The sequence below is a fragment of the Anabrus simplex genome, chromosome 1 (assembly GCF_040414725.1).
Source record: "Anabrus simplex isolate iqAnaSimp1 chromosome 1, ASM4041472v1, whole genome shotgun sequence".
Classification (NCBI taxonomy): Eukaryota; Metazoa; Arthropoda; class Insecta; order Orthoptera; family Tettigoniidae; genus Anabrus; species Anabrus simplex.
In genome coordinates this window covers 1,521,073,026-1,521,097,364 of record NC_090265.1, presented here as the reverse complement: position 1 = coordinate 1,521,097,364, position 24,339 = coordinate 1,521,073,026, and the positions used below count along the sequence as shown (strand labels likewise).

The window sequence follows — 24,339 nt, the reverse complement described above, 5'->3', positions numbered from 1 at the left end:
ACCCTAACCCTTGTTTTGTTGCTCTGGTGAAGCATCTTCAGGAGTGCGTTTAAGCTGCTGTGCCCTATTGTCGAAGTCCTTCAAACGCGCGTGCGTAATGCGAGGACTTGCGACGTCTTCCCTTTCAGAATGTGTTTTGTTATAGTTGTGCGGTCAAAGAACATCAGCAAACTGTTAGTGATATTATCCTAACCAAGTTCGTAAGCAAAGCAAAGTTATCTCCGTATAGGCCTTGAAGGCCCCTGGAGGGGTGGAAGGTAAAGACTTCCACTATCCGTAACCACGGTACTAACCAAGTTCGTAAGACCTCTATTAATTGATATTGCGTTGGCAAGAACACAAAAAGTACGGTACCACTCCAAGCCTTCGTCCACGAAAATCTTTACATTATGACATGAAGAGGCCAACTGCGACTTCATACAGGTAATATTGCCGATATTTTTATATTATTGATGTAATTTACGAGCTTCAGTGAACATAAGACCATCCTGAATAGTGTTTCGTAGGCTGTCTTCATTAGAATAAGTTTGGAACATCGTGCGTTGCCTGCCATCTAGTGGAGAAATTTTGTTGCAGCCCATTCGCTGAAAGCCTCGCATAGAGCAGGCAGTATAGGAGGATCGAGACGGCGGTGAGTCCAGCATAAAGCTTGAATTTGTAAAGTTTCACCATAATGCCGCTGGAGCGCTGGCCTCCTAAGTCACTGACTGGAAGCTGTACACCACAAATTACCGCATTTCCAGTGTTATTTATATTGTTTTGCTGTCGTAAACGTTGGCAGTGTGTTCGTATTGAGGCTTTGTTGGCTTGATATTGAGAGCTGGTAGTTATGCAGTAATCAGTTTATTGTTTTATTGTGTAGTGTGGTGATTTGTTTTTTTAAATTGTGTTTACAAATCTTGGAATATGTGATATTATTGTGCGCCTTTTCGCACCTCAAACAGAAATTTTCTGCAAACAACAACAAATGTAATGAGCGGCTCAAAGTGATTTCTCGCCGTAATTTCGTCCTAAACAAGAATTTTAATTTATGCGCTAATTACTTTTTTTAATTGTGTAGTGATTGGCTTGTCTTTAACTGTGTTCGGAAACATTCGAATATGTATTGCTGTGTGTCTTTATGTACTTCGAATAAGAAAAAAAAAAAAGAGCCTAGGAATATTGTCATTTCACGAATTCTCTGTAGAAAGGACAAAACTACGGAGTGGCTTAAAGCAGTTAGCACTTTCATCTTAGTTTTCCGTTTCTATTTCGGGTATTTATCTTCTTTCTTTCTTTCAGGGGTTGGTTTTTCCCTCGGACTCAGCGAGGGATCCCACCTTCCTACCACCTCAAGGGCAGTGTCCTAGAGCGTGAGATTTAGGGTCGGAGGATACACCGGGGAAGGATGACCAGTACCGCGGTCAGGCGGCCGCAACTGCTATGTTGAACAGGGGCCTTGTGTTGGAGATGGGAAGATCGGAAGGGATAGACAAGGAAGAGGGAAGGAAGCGGCCATGGCCTAAGGATTGGTATAATCCCCGCAATTGCCTGGAGGAGAAGTGGGGAAACTATGAAAAAGTACCGTATTTTGAGGATGGTTGAGGTGGGAATCGATCCCCCCCTCTGCTCAGTTGATCTCCCAAGGCTGAGTGGACCCCGTTCCAGCCCTCGTACCACTTTTCAAATTTCGTGGTAGAGCCGGAAATCGAACCCGGGCCTCCGGGGGTGGCAGGTAATCACGCTAATGGGGTATTTTTTATCCCTAAATTTTCTTTCATTGAATAATCCTGTGGGCGGAGTCATATTTGCCACATGACAGCAACACAACACATTTTTATCCAAGATAATCTGAACTTTAACATTTAAACACTGACAAGTAGGAACCATGTTATGACGGTAAAGCTAACGTATGAAGTGTTACCTGTGCAATGCACAGTGTACAATGTGTTTACTCAAAATACTTTCCCTCGCTGAATTTTTATTTAAAATTATCCTTTTTTCTTTTTTTTTACTATTTGTTTTACGTTGCACTGACAGATAGGTGGGATAGGAAAGGGCTAGGAGTGGGAAGGAATCGGCCGTGGCATTAATTAAGGTACAGCCTGGTGTGAAAACGGGAAACCACGGAAAATCATTTTCAGGGCTGCCGACAGTGGGGTTGGAACCCACTATCTCTGTGCGCCTCTAACCGCACGACCAACTCGCCCAGTATTTAAAATTCTAGTGCAAGGTATGAATGAAATGTAATCTGAAACTATATATTGAAATTAAAATTTAAACATGTTTGAGTTAAAATATTTAGGTTATCCATATACCGAATATAGAAGGAAGTGAGACTTTTATGTTTTGTCCAGCTCCCTTTCTGACAGCAGCACTTGAAGAATTTTAAAACCCTAATTGAAAAATGGCTCTTAATCTCAAGATTAGTATCAGGAGACAAAAGTTTTGTGGTAAGTTCTGATATTTGTCTAAATTAATGCTATCGTACTAAACGTGATTACTATTATTCCTCACAGTTAAGGAACGTCAGTTGGACTACTCCATCTCTCCGCAGTTTCATTTCACGACGTTGTTTTGCCAAATGTCAACTAAAGTAGCCTTTAGGATTAATCATTTTAACAGTATTGGTCAATATAACATACCCCTTCTTTCCTTAAATTATGATAAATCGGCAATCAGAGTCAATATCAGAACGTCAGCTGGACCATTCCATCTCTACGCAGTTTCATTTCACGACATTTATTTGGGCAAATATCAACGAAAGTAATCTTTAGTATTATCATTTTAACAGTATTAACCTATGTAACATTCTACACGCCTCTAAATTACGATACATCGGCAAACAAAGTCAATATCTTTTCCATATAGGAGTATGTATTTCTACCGCAAAAACTTAGGTTACCAGCGCCACGTGTCGAGCTATGAAACTACATCGATTACAGCACGGACGACTTGATGCGTCGCTCTAGCCAGGAGCGCAACGAGGGATCCAGTCGGCCGTGATTACAGTGCGTGGACCCGATTGTCACGGCCGGTAAGCAGCTGGCTAGAGCGACGCATCAAGTCGGCCCTGCCCAAACATACCCACAACAATACACACATACGCAACACTCACCACAAGCTACACAACACTACCACACCACCACCCCCTCACCACTATCCAATCAGACCCACAAACTCTATCATCAAACCAGGTCCCCTCAGTACCCACACCAAGAAGAAGCAGAAGAACAAGAAGAGATCGACTTCACCGCCCCCCTCTTCTGTGCCCGAAATAATATTCCCTTCTCAGTCTCCCCAAAATGTAAAGTCATAATCTTCCCACTCAATAATCCAGACCCAGTCCCGCAAACCACTGCTCTAATGCCTATTTTCAACCAACATTTAGCCCTCATAGAAGAATCCCATAACAACCTCCTTATGGTCACTCCCCGCAGAAATTCATCAATCCGTAATATTCTAGAAACCCTAAAACCTACAAACATGCCGACACCACTAATCATTAATCCACTCAACAACACCTCCAACCAGTATGTACAAACTGATCCAAAAGTCATGAATCAAGAAACCCGACCCCACCCCTACCTCCTTCCCCCCAGCCAAAAAACCGTACAACTAATCATGTTTCCATCCAAACTACTCCCACTACAATATACTCTAATTCTCAAGCCACTCCGCAGACCTCTGACTTCTGCGACCAAATCAGCCAATCCTCTAAAGAAACCTACGTCCAGACTATCCAAATCCCACCCCCACTCCCTCCCACCTCCACTATACATAAGTCAATTCAAACCAAACAACGTACCACCTTCACCCCGACACAAACCTCCAGGACACAGGCTCCTAAGATAAAAACTAAAACACTCAACACACAACCCAAGCCTCAGAAGCCCACCAACACTACTACACTCAACCACCCCCACCCCCTCACCTCACTCTCGCCCGCCCCATCCAACACGTACAATTTTTATGCTATGACTGCCTCAATTTGGACCATCATGCAGCTCGCTGCAATAATAACACCCGCTGCAATAAATGTGGCGTCCCTCACCGTCACATTGAATTTATGGTGCCTACTGCAGCTCGCTGAAAATTTTATGTTCATCTGGTTGATATACTACTGTGCTCGCCTGGATGCTTCACTACGCTATTTGGTCGCAACGGTTCAATACCGGGATCGGAGCTGAGGGAATGTTCCTGCCTTTATGTAGTTGAACTGAATGTATATGGGGAGTCTGTTAGCATATGGCCGGTGTCGACAGCTACCTAAATCAGCGATACCTGAAAGAAACGTAAGTGGATGCGTACCGGTATTGACGTTCCTACAGTGAATGGCATCAAAATTGTGTGTCCTGTGGCAAACCCTCCAATTAATGTGAAAGTTTTGAGTCAGTTTTCGAGCCTAGCTCGAGTTTGTGAAGTGGAGGATGTGGCAGTATAAATACAGCAGTGGGAATGGATTGAAATGTCTTACTTTCTTGTTTTAACTTTTTTTGTTGTTCTTTAAGATTTTGTTCTGTTTGGACCTTTGGACTTATTTATGGGTTGTATCACAATTATCATTTATCTGTGAATGTTAACAACATTTGTGAAGCTGCGTGTACCTACACGTGCAGTTCTGGAAGCGCGTTTCGTGTTGCGTAAATGAAGACTTTTGTCGAACATTTAGTATCACTACATCAGCAAGAAAGACTTTTGATTGGAGAAAATAAAAGTTAATATAATTGGTGAATGTGAAAGTCGAAGGTGAATTCTGTATTCTGTTTGGTTCTCTGTGGTGGTTGTACCATTTCCTGTTTCTCAATCTTACTCCGCTCCTTCTGTGGGAGCGAGGTTGGATCTGTGCCTTTCATCACCTGACCAACTTAGCGAGTGGTCGTGCTCCTTCTTTGGTCACCTCGTAGGAAACCCGGTCTGAGGGCAAGCACTGTTTCTAAGTTTATTTCGGCTTTTAACTTCATTCAAATGTGATAATTTCTTTTTCTCACCCAGAAGTTTATCCTCGAGTTTCTCACTCCTCGCTAAATTTGTCGAAATGACGTATCTATTCAACTATTTGTTTCGGAGGCAATACCATTTTTCTTAACTTTGTAACGTATAATGTAATTATCCTTCGGGTTTGCCTCCCGGTATTTCTGTGTCACCTTGCATAAGTACGGAAAATCTATGCACATTACCTGAAGAGTTTTAGATAGCGATGCAAGTTTTCTGTACCTCTGTGTTTGGTTTTATTTCTACTGTTGTGTAGATTGGGACCAGCCCTTATTTTAATTGTCATGTACCCTTGAAGAGTGTTTCTCTGGATTCAAATTCAGTGATTAAATTTCTTTTAACGAAATGCGCATGTCTGCAGGCATGCTTAACTTTAATTTCCCTTTGTAAAGATCTTTCAATTTTGAGTTTTTTGATCTGTTCCCTTTTTTTAAATAAATGTGTGAAATCTAAAGGCATTTACCCTATCCGTTTTCTTTCTTAGCAAAAGACTACGTTCCTTTACCTCTCAGGGTTCCATGATGCTTTCCACATCCATTCTGTAGTTGTCATGTTTGTTTACGTTTTGTGTTGCGATGCTTTAGTTTGAATCTTAAGTTTTTCATTTACAGTACGGTATTTAAAGTTTCTTAATTTATTATTTCTTTTTATTTGTGTAATCAAGCCAAGTGCGTTTACATGATTACCCGAGAGGTCTTCCTTTCGACTAAATAAATAATTGACATGTTCAATTAAGTGAAATTAAATAACTTCAAAACGCATAGAATGGCATGTTCAGATAAGATGGTTGAGGTTATTTTATCTCTGTCAGCATATCTGAGCTTGTGTCAGAACGTAGTTTAAAATTATTGTAGTGTATTACAGTAACGTATTAGAAATTAGTGCTTATTCTATTATTTTGAATAGTCTTGCGAATTTCGAACTTTAATTGTAATTTCCTTTTCTGTTTGTGTTTAGTAATCATCGGTTGTAATTATAATACATCTGAACGTAGTTTAAAATTATTGTAGTGTATTGTAGTATCTGAACGTAGTCGAACGTAGTTTAAAATTATTGTAGTGTATTATAGTATCTTATTAGAAAATAGTGTGTTCATTCTATTACTGTGGAATATTTGTGTAGTATCTGTGGTATCTGTAGTAACTCCCTTACTAGAATTCTGTTGTAGTAATTAGGACAGACTAAACTTCAGTTTAGAATTGTGTAATTCTTCTGTATTATTCTCTGTTTACAGTAATTAACAGCAATTTTCATCCTGTTAGGGTGTTGTGGGAATAAAAAATCATACAACTAAGTAGTATTGTAGTGTAGTAGTAGCCTGTATTAATTACCTTATTGTCGTGTGATCTTTGTGAACTATCTTAGACAGCATTTCTTTCCTTTCATTTTTATTTTGCACAGAATAAGTTATCTTATTTTTCCTTTTATTTTAATATTCAGTAAAGAATGGCTAAGGAGTGCAAGTGTAGGAACTGTGGGTGTGGCCAGGCATTAAGGAGTATGAGGGAGAAGTTGGAGAGTTTGAGGGAGATAATTATGATTCTCTCAGAGGACAGGAAGGAAAGTAGGCCTCCCTCAAACAATGTGCAGGATACAGTAGGTGTAAAAGAGGGATGGGAAGGAAAGGGGGCATTGTAGAAGACAGGTGGTCTAATGTTTTAAGGGGAAGGAGATTGCAGGCTAAGGGCTCCATTCAGGATCAGAATTCAGGACAGGTGTCTGTGAGAAATCGGTATGAGTCACCGCAGGTAGAACAACTGAGAGAAGATGAGGAACAGGGAACTGTTGCTCAGAAGTGTGGAAGTAGGAGAAAGGGAAAAGGTAGGAAAGGGAAGTGTGGAGTAGTGGATAGGAAAAGACAGGTGGAACAGGGTCATGGGATGGAGTAAGGGAGGAGGAAGTAGCTTCTGCAGCAGTGAGAGAAGATAGGGCTGACCAGGAGGGGAGGGGATTAAAAGATGTGGGTAGGGTTGAGGCTCTGGTCATGGGTGATCCATTGTTAGACATGTCGGGAAAGTGTGTGGAGGAAAGGGTACCAGGGTAGAGTGTTATCCAGGAATTATGTTAAGACAGATGTTGAGGAAAGTAGAGGAGAAGGATGAGGGAAAGGAGAAGGTGGTAGTGTTTCACGTTGGTACTAACAACGTGAGACAAGCAGGTGTAAATACCAACATATTTGGGGATGTGTGGGTCCTGTTAAATGCAGCACGGTTGAAGTTCAAGGAAGCGGAGATTGTTATCAGTGGAATACTGTGTAGGAGGGATACTGACTGGAAGATGATTGGGGATTTAAATTAGACTATGGAGTGAGTATGTGGGAAACTGGGAGTGAGATTTCTAGATCGTAATGGGTGGGTAGAAGATAGGGATCTGCGCTCAGATGGCCTTCACTTAAACCGCAGTGGTACATATAAGTTAGGAAATTTGTTTAGAAGGGTTATAGGGAGGTACATTCAGGGAAACGGGGTGGCATAAGGAGGGGTGATAAGAGAACAGGGAACTGGAAATCAAGTGGGAATGACATAAAAATGTTAGCACTCAACTGTAGAAGTACTGTAAAGAAAGGAATAGAATTATGTAAGATATATAATCACCCGATATTGTAATAGGATTCGAATCATGGCTGAGATATTATATAATGGATGCAGAATTTTTTCACGGAACTGGAGTGTTTATCTAGAGCAAGGCCTCTCAGGGTGCATGTGCCTGGTGCATGCACTGTGCACGGTGCAAAAGACGACCTCGCTTGGTTGACCAGAGTGCAGACCCCCCAATTCTCGATTTGGAGCAATAGCGCTGTCTCTCTCTTTCCCCTCGCCTATCTCGCACGCTCCCCCTGTCTCCCTTTTCCTCACTTACCTGGGATAGGTTTAAAGCAGTTGTTGACGAATGTGAAAATAGATTTGTACCTTTAAAGGTGGTAAGGAATGGTAAAGATCCAATATAGTATAACAGAGAAGAAAAGAGACTAAGAAGGAAGTGCAGGTAGGGAAGAAATAGAGTTAGAAATGGCTGTGGAAGTAAGGAGAAATTGAAAGAACTTAATAGGAAAATGAATCTAGCAAAGAGGTCAGCTAAGGATAACATGATGGCAGGCATAAATGGCGGTCATACAAATTGTAGTGAAAAATGGAGGAGTATATATAGGTACTTTAAGACAGAAACAGGTTCTAAGAAGGATATTCCAGGAATAATTAATGAACAAGGGGAGTGTGTATGTGAGGGTCTTCAAAAGGCAGAAGTATTCAGTCAGCAGTATGTAAAGATTGTTGGTTACAAGGATAATGTCCAGATAGAGGAGGTGACAAATTCCAAAGAATTATTAAAATTTACCTATGACAACGACATTTGCAGTAAGCCACAAAAGTTGAAAACTAAAAAAGCAGCCGGAATTGATACGGTTTCGGGGGATGTACTAAAGACAATGGGTTGGGTATAGTACCATATCTGATGTACCAGTACTTATTTGATTATTTTTTGCATGAAGGAGCTATACCAAATGAATGGAGAGTTGCTATAGTAGTCCCTGTGTATAAAGGAAAGGGTGATAGACATAAAGCTGAAAATTACAGGCCAGTCAGTTTGACATGCATTGCATGTAAGCTGTGGGGAAGCATTCTTTCTGATTGTATTAGACATGTTTGCGATATTAAGAACTGGTTTGATAGAATGCAGTTTGGGTTTAGGAAAGGTTATTTCACTGAAGCTCATCTTGTAGGATTCCAGCTGGATGTAGCAGATATCCTGGATTCAGGAGGTCAAATGGACTGTATCGCGATTGACCTATCTACGGCATTTGATAGGGTGGATCATGCGAGATTACTGGCAAAAATGATTGCAGTTGGACTTGGCAAAACTGTGACTAAATGGGTGGCTAAGTTTCTGGAAAACAGACTCAGAGAATTAGACTAGGCGAAGCTTTATCTGTCCCTGGAATAATTAAGAGGGAAATTGCTCAAGGCAGTATTATTGGACCTTTATTTTTTCTTATATATATCAATGATATGTGTAAAGAAGTGGAATTGCAGATGAAGTTATTCTGCACAGAGTAATAAATAAGTTACAAGATTGTGAGCAACAGCAAAATGACCTCGATAATGTTGTGAGATGGACAGTAGTCAATGGTAATGTGACAAACCGGGTTAAAAGTCAGGTTGTGAGTTTCACAAATCAGAAAAGTCCTCTCAGTTTTAATTACTGCGTTGATGGAGTGAAAGTTCCCTTTGGGGATCATTGTAAGTACCTAGGTGTTAATATAAGAAATGACCTTCATTGGGGTGATCAATAAATACGATTGTGAATAAAGGGTACAGATCTCTGTACATGGTTATGTGGGTATTTAGGGGTTGTAGTAAGGATGCAAAGGAGAGAGCATATAAGTCTCTGGTAAGACCCCAACTAGAGTATGGTTCCAGTGTATGGAACCCTTACCAGGATTACTTGATTCAAGAACTGGAAAAAATACAAAGAAAAGCTGCTCGATTTGCTCTGGGTGATTTCCGACAAAAGAGTAGCGTTACAATAATGTTGCAAAGTTTGTGCTGGGAAGACTTGGGAGAAAGGAGACGAGCTGCTCGACTAAGTGGTATGTTCCGAGTTGAGTGATGACTTTAGAAAAGATCACAATATGAAGATAAAGCTGAATTCAAGAGGACAAATTATGGCAAATATTTGTTTATAGGAAGGGGAATTAGGGGTAGGAATAACTTACCAAGGGAGATGTTCAATAAATTTCCAATTTCTTTGCAATCATTTAAGAAAATAGGAAAACTACAGATAGGGAATCTGCCACCTGGGCGACTGCCCTAAATGTAGATCAGTATTGACTGATTGAACCCATATCACTCGGTTTATTTGAGCGTGTATTGTTTTTCAGGAACATGCAAACCAAACGAGGTAGTTTGAGTCAGGGAGGGACTTACCTGTAGATGTCAAGCATTCAGCGAATTTTTGAGAGACTTTATATTTTCCTGTGTGAAGGAATTGGTTGAAAAGAAGGTGAATGAAACAATGTTCCTAAAAATTAAAATACCTGAACCATTTTGGCTAAATAGCGGTGTATTCTAGCATACCAAGCGGTAATTTATTTCTAACTCGACCACTGGCTGTTGCTAAAGTACGCCGATCTTACACGTGGCTTTAACGATGACCAAGGAGCCCAGCAGCAACATTCTCCGTTAATTTTTGCATCCAATTTTTCCAATGACCATGACATTCATTGGATTTTTATGTTGATTTCATTCAGTAGCGTAGTCAGGTTCGGCCGATGGGGGGGTTATAGTTACGAGTTGATGATAGAACACAATGAAGGTGTTTGTGTGTGTGCGGTGTGCGCACGCACGACTTGTGACTGACACATGTGAATTATGTTGATATTCAGTCGGGCTGAGTAGCGCAGACTCTTGAGGCATTGGCCTCTGACCCCATCTGGGCAGGTTCGATCCTGACTCAGTCCGGTGGTATTTGAAGGGGCTCGAATACGCCAGTCTTGTGTCGGTAGATTTACTGGCCCGTGAAAGAACTCCTGTGGGACAATATTCTGGTACCTCGGCGTCTCGGAAACCGTAAAAGTAGGGGAAGGGGGGGCAAGATGGGGACGCTAAGGAAAAAGTAGTTCAGGTGCGTTATACATGTTGATAATATATTCATAAATAGTTCCATTTTGTTGCGTCACTATCTGTTTCTCATAGTGCACTAAAATAGTTATTGAAACGTCAAACACAAAAACTCCACACACAAAAAATCGTGCCCCATATGTGGGGCAAGACGGGGTGGAGGTTTCTTTGTCTCCATGGTGCTGCCACTGGCCTGGAAACTTGCATTCTACATTAAAAATGATACTAAAATTTGAATCTATTCCCATAACCTTGAATTACTAATATCAACGTAAAGTATTATACCATAATAAACCATCATAAGGCTCGTAGATGGCATAATGAGCAAGAATACAATTTAAATTCATTTTTATGGTAAAAATGTATGGATTTTTAAATGACCGATTTTTTCGCGTGACCTCTTGAGCGGCCGTGTGCAGGTCTTTAAAGTCGACTCCCATGGGCGACCTGCGCGACGGGATGAGAGATGGAATGGATGAAGATGAATGAAACTGGGCAAGGGTGTCGAAGGAAGTGGCCGTGGACTGTCAGAAGGTACCGTCCCAGCATTTGGCTGGTGTTGAAAATGGGAAACCACGGGAAACCATTTCAAGGACGGCCGACGGTGAGGCTCGAACCCACGCGTCTACCGAGTCAGCGGAGAGCTTGGTCCCATGACCTATCGCTGCGCTTTAGCCAGCGTAGCCACTGCTGTCGGTAATGACTGATTGAGAAATCCACTACCCTTTGCACTCAGTATTTGGTCCCTTGGCCTATACCAGGGGGCATAATTTATAAAAATGAAATATGACTAGAAATTATATAAGTACCTATAGGGGAAATACTATTTATTCTAAAGGGCAAGATTAGGACTGGGGCAAGATGGGGACTAGGGCAAGATGGGGACTGGGGCAAGATGGGGACTGGGGCAAGACGGGGATGTCCCCATCTTGCCCCAAGTGTTATACTGAGACTAACGGAATAAAAATATATTTATTTATTTGTGAATTACTTCCACAAGCTCAATATATGTACATTAAGGTACAGTCTAATGGATAGTGTTCAAGAACAAATGTATTGCAATTCCAGCTTACCTCATCAAAGTCCAAAAGATACATATGTATAAGATCACAGGGGTGAGAAACAGTAAAAAGGCCACTCCAAGCATCCAGACAGCTCACACTGACTAGAAGTCGTACAAACTGTGTAACCTTCATCTGCCCTTCAAGTTATTTCCATTTTCAGGCCAGTGGCAGCACCATGGAGACAAGGAAAGCCCCACCCCGTCTTGCCCCGTGTCCCCATCTTGCCCCCCCTTCCCCTACTTAGTATGACGTAAGGCAAATAACATTGTTATTACCGTAGTTGATATTTAGATTCCAGTACACCGTTTTACCGTTAATATCGTTAATAAAGTATTAAGTAACTACAAAATGTTACATTAAAATAGAGAACTAGAACAATACGCTTAAGGACAACAATGTTACAGCGAATGGTACTGTATGTTCTGCTTACAATCTAGAACACAGCTTTCGAGGCTTCTTAGAAAATATATATTTTTTTAATTTTGCTATTTGCTTTACGTCTCACCGACACAGATATGGCTTATGGCGACGATGGGATAGGAAAGGCCTAGGAATGGGAAGGAAGTGGCCGTGGCCTTAATTAAGGTACAGACTCAGCATTTGCTTGGTGTGAAAACGGGAAACCACGGAAAACCATCTTCAGGGCTGCCGACAGTGGGGTTCGAACACACTATCTCCCGATTACTGGATACTGTCCGCACTTAAGCGACTGCAGCTATCGAGCTCGGTTCTTAGAAAATAGATTGAACAGATCGGTTGGTTCTACAGTTATATTTCTGAATGTTTATTTAGTTTATTGCGTATTGCCACTTTCTGTTTATTTTGTTTCTATAAAATTTCCATGGCGGGAACCCCCCACCCTTGGCTACGCCGCTGCTTTACGTACTGTTGACTGAATATTTCTGCCTTCTCTAAGTTCTCACATGCATACTTCCCTTGTTCATTAGTGATCCCTGTAATTATCCCTCCTGGGATCTGTTAATGTCTGAAAGTATTCATACATAAATTTCCATTCTTCCCCAAAATTCATATGGCTACCAATTATGTTTGCCTTCATATTATCGTTAGCTATTTTGTTTGCTAAGTTCAAATTTCCCAGTAAGTTCTTTCAATCACTCCTTACTCCTGCAACCATTCCTAACCCAGCTTTTTTCTAACCTGTACCTATAATTTTCATTTCCGTGTTTTAATATAGTGATCCTTACCATTCTTTACCACCTGTAAAGGTACATACCTCTTTTCACACTTCTGAGCGATTACTTTAAACCCATTCCACAAGCTGTTTACATTTCTTATTTATTATTTCCCATTGATCATAATTGCTTTTAAAAAATTCACCATGTCTCTCTTATCATCCACATGATATTGACTAATTGTCTTAATTTTCCAAACTTCCTTTCTATCACGTTTTTTAAACTACGAGGTAATATCTTGATGATCACTTATACAATCTGTCACTTCAGTTTCCTTATAGAGCTCATCTGATTTTATCAGCACCATGTCCAGAATATTTTTTCTCTAGTTGGTTCCATCACCTCCTACTACTCAAAATTTTCATTCCTACCATGAAGTGGGAGGCGGACTTCTCTCAGGCCAGGATATACTGTATGGTACGGTGAGTTGTGATTTGGTGAGTGCGGCTGTGGTCTACACTTCCCGGCATTCGCCTTATTGCAGGAGAATGGAAAACTACGGTAAACCATTCTCAGAACAAGTGTTAAAACTAGGGAGACTGACTGGTACCTCGCCCATCCTGCCTCACCTGCTATGCTGAACGGGGCCTTGTTGGGGATGGGAAGATTGAAAGCGATATAAAAGGAAGAAGAAAGGAAGCGGCCGTGTTCTTAAGTTAGGCACCATCCTGGCATTTGCCTGGAGGAGAACTAGGAAATCACAGAAAACCACTTCGAGGATGGCTGAGGTGAAAATCGAACCCCCATCTAGTCAGTTGGCCTCCGAAGGCTGAGTGAACTTACTTCCAGTCTTCGTACAACTTTTCAAATTTCGTGCCAGAGCCGGGAACCGAAGCCGGGCCTCTTGGGTGCGGGGGGGGGGGCAGCTAATTACACTAACCACTATACTACAGAGGTGGACATCCTTCTTCTTCTTCTTCTTGTTTCCGAATTTGGCCGCCTATGGACCGCATTGAACTTAAGGATTTTTCTTCTTCTTCTTCTCCTCCCAGAACCTTTCACTTCTGATCTTCCTTTCTTTCTCAGATATGACCAGTTTGGGTCTACATTTTGGTGGTTTCTCCTGGAATGTTTTGATGCTGTCCACTCGGCTTCTAAATTCTTTTCTGTTGTGAATCATATTATTATTATTATTATTATTATTATTATTATTATTATTATTATTATTATTATTATTATTCAAGTTGCTTTATGTCGCACAAACACAGATAGGTCTTACAGCGATGATGGGATAGGAAAGGGCTAGGATTGGGAAGGAAGTGGCTGCGGCCTTAATTAAATTACAGCCTCGTGTGAAAATGAGAAACCACGGAAAACAATATTCAGAACTGCCGACAGCGGGGTTCGAACACCCTATCCCCCGAATGCAAAGCTGATGGCCTTGCAGCCACTCGCTTGGCAATACTGAGGAGTACTCTTTTATGTTGTGTACATGATTCGAAACCAAGCACTGTTCTAACAAACAGAAGAGTAGTTTTTGTAAAGAAAACACCATTTTGTTACAATTTATAATTTATTTTAGAAAATTAATTAATTTGTGTATATATATATTACAGTACATAATTGCGCATAATATTAATAAGTTTGGTTTTTCTTAGTGGTAATAGTGCACTAATTTCAACACTCTGTTAACACAACACTTCTTGTGACAAGAGCTGATCGCCACCAATGGCTGTGCGACAGTGATGTGCCCGGATGAGTGCGTAAAGTACAGTCATGTGTTAATATAAACATATAAATATACAAACCATCAGTGCCTATCAAGAAAGGCTGTCCTTAGTAATTGAAATCATTTTAAAAACTTATTCTATTCCTCAGGTGAATAGAACTTATTGTGTAGCACAAAAGGTGAAATAGTATAGCTGGGTAACAATCTTCTTTTCTTTTTGTTTATTTACAAAGAAATAATGTATTGAATAATGTGATGAGTTCGGAAGAACTTCTGTTCCTAACATAAGTTCATAGATACACGATCGCAGCTTAACGACTCAAGTAGTGTAGTTCGTACATATTGCCCTTGAAGCAGAGTGATTTCTTAATTTTCAGGAAAGTGACGTGAGGTTTGTCAAGTTTACACTGTCTGAAATATGCACAATAAGTAACTAGTTCTATGGGTCATGAGAGGTTCTGTTATTAAAAGTTACAACCATGACAAATTTCACTCCACGAGTAAGATTGATGGGATACGAAATCTGCCCATCAGCAAAATTTAGACACGGATTTTCTTAAGGTTACATTTTGCAGAGAAACATAAATATAACACACTGTACATAAGTTTAAGCAAGTATTCTGGTACATTTAATTGAAATTTTGGCAAAACTTAGAGACCGAATAAGTACTTATTTTAAATAGTCACTCTTCATTACGTGATGTGCTAGTAAATTTCGTAATGATGGGGAATATTTTCTCTCATTGAAAGTGTTTGATCTCGTTAATGAAAAATATTCTGTATTTCTAAGTTCTTTGTGATAAGTTCGGAAGAAATTGTGTTTCTAACTTTAGTCCACAGATACATGATCGCAGTTTAAAAACTCAAGTCCTTCAGAAGTACGCCACTTGAATTACTGTACTCTTAAGCCATAGTTTCTCTTCATGGATATTTTTATTCATATGATGAATAAAGGATAAAATTCATAAGAAATGGCAAACTTAATCCCTAAACATGATAAAAATTGTAAATATGTCCAGCAGAAACATTTATTAACTGAAGACTACTAAAGAATTCTCGCTTAATTGTTTACAGGCCTTCATTAAACATTAGCTAACTATTGAGATTATCTTGATAAATGTACACAGAGAGCAATTCCGTTTTGAAAAACATATTTATATAACACTTAGGAGGACTCACTTCATAACCTAGTTCGTTACTGAAGCTTTATCTTTTAAATATAAGTTTAGAATAAGCCGACGCATATGGATGAAAATTAATATTTTGAAATAGTTTGCTAGTTTTTACGGGTGTGTGAAAATTTGAAGCAAATATAATAGCTTAGCTAGAATTTTCTCTACTTTTTCATCACATTTCAAACCGCGATAAATATATGAGGGATTTTTAAATGTTAAAATGTAATCACCACTCGGTAGGCAGAATAAATATTTCATTCTCTACAGATGCCTTTACTCTGGGATATTACGTAAGAAATCCAAGTGGGCAAGGCCACTGAATTACGAAGTTCATGTATAATTGCTTAAATTTGACGAGACTTACCCAGCCTCCTACAGTTTTGGCCATATTTCTGGAACACGTCTATGAACACTGGATATTTATTATGTACTTTATAACAAGTTAAAGATTAGGTTGGCCCTAGGAAGATTTCGATAAAAGTAATATTTTACTTGTATATATTAACACATGACTGCAGCCTATTATAGATGCGTCATCCCCAGAGGGACTAAGATACACAAAAACAAACACTCGGTGTGGGGAATGTAAGGAGGATCAATTTCCATCAGGTGGAGGTGCCTCGTAGTGCGGGTGGCTGCCATCGCCATATTTCTCTGCTACCCGCTTTATCATTGATGGCGATGCTTTCTTCAGATCGTAGGCCCAGCCAATCTTTGCGAACTGGTCGATGCCGAAGGTGGTGAAGTTAAAGGCGTAGTCACCCAATTCGGCCGCCTTGTAATCCCACGGGAAGACATGATGATAGTTGTGCCATCCTTCGCCCATAGCCACTACTGCTACAGCACGATTTTCTACGGGTGCCATTCTCCTGTTGAAATAAATATATTAAATATTTTTCAATATATGAAACTAATATTGCTTATTCCTTCTATGTTCACTACATTTATAATTTTACGTTTCTCTATTCAAGGTTTTATTAGTTTTTGTCGGAAAGCCGTGCAGCGAATAATGCTTGAGAAATATAATATGGTTTACAGTATTCAGGGTGTATACAAATTCAATTCTTCAACTTCTAGGGACTTCTAGGGTTGATAGTTTAGTAATGTATTCAGTAATATTGCATAATCGTATAGCATTGAAAAAGGTGGACCATACGATATTAATTATTATTATGATCACAATTCAATACGGATCAAAACCATGAACTTTATATCCTATGAATAATAAAAAAGACGGAAACAAATGTTTTTCGGTAAATACCCATGGGTCTGAAACGGATTATTGACTGACAAAATCAGAAACTATAGCCCTAGGCCTACTGTAAAGGTATAAAATACTCATGACTCTTATTCTTCAAAACGATCAATATTGTATTGTGTTAAACATGTCATGACGTCAGAGTGCAATGTCAGTGCTGTTACACACGCAGTGCGCTTTCTTTCGTTCATTCGGTCGTTCAGAACAGAGCAAGAGAATTTGTGAGACTGAAAATGAAACCGAGGAAGAACTCGTCGCTCTAAAGCTTGCAGTTGCGTATTCTCTGCAGCACCTGTCTGCAGTCTTTGAACGTTAGGACATGCAATGACACGTCATTAAAGAGAATATACTAAAGCAGGAGGTCGCACTTTTGAACAGTTTTTGAAGAATAATATAATTAAAATTCCATGTAATACTTTTATTCTCAACTACCTCAAAATGTACTTCAATTAATTACCAACCTATCCTATCGTTATTTAAAACAAAACATAAATTTTGTCTCTTCTATCATCCCTAATAGTTTGAGTATTGAAATTTGATTCACCCTATACGAACATCTATATGCTGCAATCAAAAGTCAGTTTCTTTGTTCGTTATACAAATCTACACGCCCCCACTGACAGTACTGAAATTTGCACCGAGGTTCATAAGTAGAGTCCGGATTATTAGGTGCTGATAGGTTAGAATGCAAACTTACTTAAGCCAGTAACAAGTATACCCTACACTGTACAACGGTTATGCTATGAGATTTGCATAGATATTAGGGGCACAGCCTGTAGAACTCCCTGAATTTATGCTACTCTTCCTACATTATGGTACAACGGGTTGCGTGAAACTTCCTTGAAACCAAATTACTTTGCATTCTAACCTATTACCACCTACAAATCCGAGGTATACTCATAAGGCACTGGGACGATATCGTTTTAGAATTATTACGGTATATTTCTCACGCATTATTCGCTCCATGGCTTTCCGAAAACCGTGTTTGGCACCGCCACTAAAATTGCTCACATTCTGAGTAAGACCAAGGACAAATAAATTATCCCCACTTTTATATCCTGGGGTATACGAATTTCCCTGTATTTGCGGTAAGGTATACATCGGCCAAACATGCCGGTCCATTGGTACCCGTACTGAAGAACACGAACGTAATATTCGTCTCAACCAACCAGACAAATAGGCAATAGCTGAGCAGGCTCTATCGCCGGGTCATGATGTCATGTTACAAGAAGCTCGAGTTCTTACCCACACTAGACACTACAGGTCCAAGATTATACGGAAGCTGTGGAAGTACGTAGAAATCCTAACAATTTCAACAGGGACACTGGCTATCAATTAAGTAATACCTGGTTTCCTGCCATTAAGAATTAAGGTAGTTCCCTTCCCTGTCCTTTCACTATTGTTATTTTGTCTCGGTGTTTTCCAGATTCGTACGTTTCCTCGTCGCCAGATGTTTTATTCCAGGCTTGTATCTATATCATACACCTGTCAATGTCATATGTTACGTACACGTTAATGTGAACCTGATTCTATGGTTCGGTCAGCTTCCGCTTCGAATGTTAGCGTTGTGCCACGTCCTGGGAGCCATCTAGTGGCGAATGAACGTACCATTTCCACTTCTCTTATAACGCCTACATTTTAAAGAGTCATTATATAAGAAGCCTTTCTTATGGACATTCGAGATGTCTTCTGAGGACGCAGAGCACAGTTCTCTGCGAAACGTAAAGAATTTCACCTTATTTTCTTTACACGGCATAAGCCCAATAGCCTGTATAGTATCATATATATAAGTACGGGCCGTGAAAGCATCAACGGCAACAATTTTATTTTATTAAATCTTTGACAATATAACTACATGTACGATACCTTCCTTTAAAAAATGATATTTGTTCGGGGCGTCGACCTATAAAGATCTTTTGCCCCTACTTGCACAACTGGAATTGCGGAAGTGTAGAGTGTTGAATGTGAGGAAAGGAACGTTAAGGACGACACAAAAACCCAGTCCCCAGGCCAGGAATATTAATAATTTACAATTAAAAAACCCTGACTCGGCCGGGAATCGAGCCCGGGGCCACCGGGTGACAGGCGGACGCGTTGCCACCTAAACTGCGGGGCCGGAAAATACTTATGAAAACAACCTCTTTAAAAGTATCTATCCTCTAAGGAAATGTTTGACCAAGCGAGTTGGCTGCGCGGTTATGGGCGCGCAGCTGCGAACTTGCAATCGGGAGACAGTGGGTTCGAATCCCACTGTCGGCATCCCTGAAGATGGTTTTCCATGTTTTTCCATTTTCACACAAGGTAAATTCTGGGGCTGTAACATTGATTTAGGCCACGGACACTTCCTTCCCATTCCTAGGCCTTTCCTATCCCATCGTCGCCATAAGACCTTTGTCGGTGCGACGTAAAGCAACTTGTAAAATAATAATAATAATAATAATAATAATAATAATAATAATAATCATCATCATCATCATCATCGTCATCATCATAGGCGACGTAAAGTCTATTGTAGGAGATGTTTGAGGTTATAAAAGAGTTTTTCATTTGTAAAAATAAGAGTGGTCCGCCTCTGTGGTGTAGTGGTTAGTGTGATTAGCTGCCGCCCCCGGAGTCCCGGGTTCGATTCCCGGCTCTGTAACGAAATTTGAAAAGTGGTGCGAGGGCTGGAACGGGGTCCACTCAGCCTCGGGAGGTCAACTGAGTAGAGGTGGATTCGATTCCCACCTCAGCCATCCTGGAAGTGGTTTTCCGTGGTTTCCCACTTCTCCTCCAGGCAAATGCCGGAATGGTACTTAACTTAAGGCCACGGCCACTTTCTCCCCTCTTCCTTGTCTATCCCTTCCAATCATCCCATCCCCCACCAAGGCCCCTGTTCAGCATAGCAGGTGAGGCCGCCTGGGCGAGGTACTAGTCATCCTCCCCAGTTGTATCCCCCGCTCCAGGACACTGCCCTTGGGGCGATAGAGGTGGGATCCCTTGATGAGACCGAGGGAAACGCCAAACCTGGAGGGTAAGCAGATTAAGAAAGAAAGAAAAATAAGAGTGAAGAAGTGATATCTGAGTGACATAAGGTAGTCAAAGGCTTCTCACCAAGACAGCCAGGCTCGAATTCTGGCCAATGCATGGAATTTTGAAGTAAAAAATCACGTTCCTGTGGTTCGGATTCTAGGTGAAACTGGTGGTCTCGTGACTATGTTCACGATATCAACGATCACTTGCTTGTTTTTATGAAAAGTACTAGTGAGTTCAAGGGGAGAGACTGTCTCGCAGTTTTTTTGGCAAAGGCGCACAGCTCACGTCTGACTTAGGGTGAAATAAAAGCTACGTTAGTAGTCGATGATAACTACAGAGAGAGAGACTAATGGCATCGTAATGGGTATTTTTCACATCATACGAAACGAAATACATAAAGACCGATTAATTGACTTTATCTTTATGGCTGTGACGTTGCTGATGTTAGTTTATCTCAAACCAACTTGTCTGGCTGGTCTTCTAGTGGCACGGATGGCTAATTATATAGCCCGAGCATATGTTTCAAAATATCTGGTAATTTAAAATATTTTGTACCTCGTGTAACTTCTAAGTCAACCACAATGGGGCAATTAACTTACCTACTGGTAGATAAACAGAACAAGTTAGTCAACAAAACTAATACACTTAGGTGCAATTGTAAGAGAACTGAGACTGAACCTGATTTTCCCTCGTCTACGGATCATAACAATCGGATTCATTCAACCATTCCTGTATTCCAAGAGCCTGTTGTTAATCTTTCAGAGACCCGTTTTGATAAGTCCGAAATAAGTGTTATGGAGAAAGGTCCCAAATTCAATTGGCCCGTTCAATTCGAACTTCAGGATGCGATCACCATCACGGCGGAAGCCGAAAATGCCATTCAAAAGTTACCGATAGAGAATCAAACAGAGACTAGATTTAATATTAAGAAAAAAACTTTCTAATTTAATAAATAATAACAAAGAATTTCTACACATCATAACTAAATAATAGCTTCACTGAAACAGAAAATTACGGAGAATGGTTTGATTGTGACTAAGGCGGACAAGGGGAATGCGACGGTCATTATGAATAAAGAATCATATATACAGAAAACCGAAACCTTTTTCGCAGAGAATTCATTCAAAATTATAAAAAGGGATCCGACGAATATCATCCAGAGAAACTTAAAGCAACTTCTTAAACGATCCTATTTCATCCTCAGTGAAAGGGAGTCCTCAAAACTTATTAATATGAACCCGGGTATTCCGACGGCTAGGGCACTACCGAAGGTGTATAAAGAGAATATACCTACAAGACCTATCATTATTTTCAGAAATAGCCCTACATATAAGCCGTCTAGATTTATATACAATTAAAAAAACATTATAGATTTGAGGGTAATAAGTCTATTAAGAATTCCAAAGAATTTTGCGTTCGTATTAAAGATTTAAACATGCAGTAAAACCATAAGATGTATTCATTTGACGTAAAAAATATGTTCTCGTATATTCCAGTACCAAAAACGATAAATCTTGTAAAGAATAATCTAATTAAATACAGTAATTTGAGTAGGCAAGAGATAGCCAATTTTATCAATATTTTGGAGTTCGTCACCGCTAATAATTACTTTACCTTCAACGGCCTAATATATAAACAGGAAGGTCTTCCTATGGGGCCCCAGCTTCGGGAATTATGGAGAAAATTTATATGGATTTTCTTGAAAATTGTAAAATCAACAGCATTAAAGGAATAATAAGCTGGTTGTGATACGTAGATGATACGTTTACAATAATTAACCATAGCATTACTAATGGACAGGAGGTATTAAAACAATTAAACAATATGGATTCACAGATTAAATTTTCTTTCAAAAGTGAAAAATAATAAAGCATTAAATTTTCTTGACATTATAATTGTTAATGACTCTAATAAACTTAGGTTTAAAATATTCAGGAAACCCATTCAAACGGCAAACGGAATTAGACAAAGTTCCGTACACCCGGCACCACATAAGAGGGCCTCCTTTTACAGTATGATTTACAGAGCTTACAATACACCCATGTCAGAAGCAGATCGTAAAAATGAGTTGGATACTATTTATTTTATAGCAAAAAGAAACGGTTTCAACAAGCAATTTGTGGATAAAATTATTAGACAAATTGAGAAGAAATCATTTTCCACATTAACCAAGGATACCAAAAAGAAAGAAGATAGTTACGCCCTTTTCACCTATAGTCACAGTAAAATATACGAAATCACGAATGTTTAAAAATCTTAATATGAAACTCTTTAAAAACAACCAATAACAACGCTCATCTATTCTTTAATCAGCACACTATCAATAACGGCAATAGCAAGTTTCAGAAATCAGGTGTTTACAAATTAAAGTGCCGGCAGTGTTCCGCCAGTTATATTGGACATACAGGCCGCAATTTTAACATAAGGTATAATGAACATGTTAATGCGTCAAAGTACGGCAGATTCTCAGCATTCGGTTCTCATATGGACGATATCAATCATACATTCACGGGCATACAACACGACCTTTGAATTCTCCATTTATGCAAGAAAGGAAATCTATTGAATATTTTAGAAAACATTTGCATAAATATTGATCAAAATGCAACCCGATTTATAATCTTAATGAGATATCGGAGGATATCAATATACTTTTCGAGGAGTTAATCAATAAAGTCTATTCACGAAGGCGCGTGAGTAATACTCTACCTCACGCCTCTCCCCTTACATCAAACTCCCCTCACAGTCAGTCCTCAACGACCTTCGAGGACGTCACTCAGTTAGCTTTAGCACTTGAGATGGAGTGGTCGACGTAGGACGGGCAAGGAGGTGAGTGACTGGATGGACACTTAGTTCACATTTTAATTGAATTTGTTCTTCAATTCATTAATATTTTCTTTTTCTTTTCTAGGCCCCTATTGTCAACACATAATCAAGTTCAACTTGCATCATCAGTATAACTCCACCTCCCAATCAAGAAAGCTATTTTAATGTGGCATTATCACCACATTGTTTTATGTACAATATGCATATAATTTTATTCGTACAGCCACTTACGTTGTTTTATAATTGAAAATTCGTTGTTTTGAACAACAATTTAATCTGTGTTTCTAATTGGACTTCATGCTTCATATCATGTTCACGCCGCACCATTTTAACATTGAAGATTGACAAGACGCCATCATGCCGCGTCACAGGATACAAAAACCTTTTCATTCACTTATTTCAACGTGTCCTCGCCAATGTTTTGTATTTGTGACCGAAGATGTCCCATAAGAGGACGAAACATGTTTCGCGAGTGTAATTTAATGTAGTCTTTTTAACAAAGACAATTACAGTATTGTAAAGGTGGAATTATAAAGTCAAATTTTCACAAGTTGATACTTTGATAATACGGGATCTAATATGAAGTTTATAACGTGCAACGGGGGCCATTATGTTGGATATACACATCATGGATCTGAATTTACATATAAATGTCGGTATGAAGCAAATTGGGAAGTGCTCACATCTTCGACCCCCCTCTCCCGCCGACGTAACTTTCTTGCCCAGTGTATAAGGGCAATCGTTGTGGTACCCTCATCTTGAGCTCAGATATTACTGATGGTACACCACGTGAACGGTCGGAATTGATATTTGAAGGAAAAACATCATCGATTTGATAAAACTTCGTTGCAAATTTTTGAATTTCGCTGTCATTTTTTCATAAACTATCAACCAGCCTCGGTTTCGCACGGGAGCAGTTATGAATTTAACGCGATATGCTACTTTTAACCTAGGACTTGTAAGATTTTCTTGTATACGACATTAACCTCTTTTCCTCCATTAATGAACACGAAAAGATTTCGTTTTGATGTAACACGTGAAAGAGACAGCTAAAGCTATCCATAAGAAGAACATTCTCCACTGAGATCAAATCCAGCCACGCGAAGTGTCTGATCATGTGCTTCGTTTATTGCCAGACTCTCAACGGGGATTGGACTCATTTGGAATAAAAAGGCAAATCTGAAGGAATTATATGGATTGTCGGTATTAAGACAGCTTCTCCAGTACACAGCCAGCTAAATTAGTAGCTTGAGTCATATATTTATTCAAAATTTTCACAACCAAATCGTGGCCCATTGCATAACTTTGGCGGGTGTAGATTACGTAACAATGTAATAGGCACCCCCGTTTTGTGTGGTGGCAGTGCAAAAATGATGTAAAGTATTTAGAAGTTCTGTGGCGTACCTCTTCAGTATCGACTGCTGTGAAGGCCTATACTGAGTAATTTACCTGAATCTGGGCAGTGAATTTGGAGAAAGATGACTCCCTTTGTCTTTGTGAAGTCCTTCGTTCTCTGTCTTGTGACTTCGAGAATCCCTTTGTACGTCAGT

The 24,339-nt window shown here is 39.8% G+C and overlaps 1 protein-coding gene across 1 annotated transcript in view; it reads right to left on the bottom strand.

Moving 5' to 3' along the window:
• Window positions 1–14,346: 14,346 nt before the first annotated feature.
• The window catches only part of LOC136880012 (acyl-CoA Delta-9 desaturase), a 178,509-nt gene continuing 168,516 nt past the window's right edge, over window positions 14,347–24,339 (bottom strand). The window contains exon 6 of the mRNA XM_067153274.2: window positions 14,347–16,559. Within this exon, the coding sequence (XP_067009375.1) occupies window positions 16,286–16,559 (274 nt within the window). The 3' untranslated portion in view covers window positions 14,347–16,285. The remainder of the gene's footprint in view (window positions 16,560–24,339) is intronic.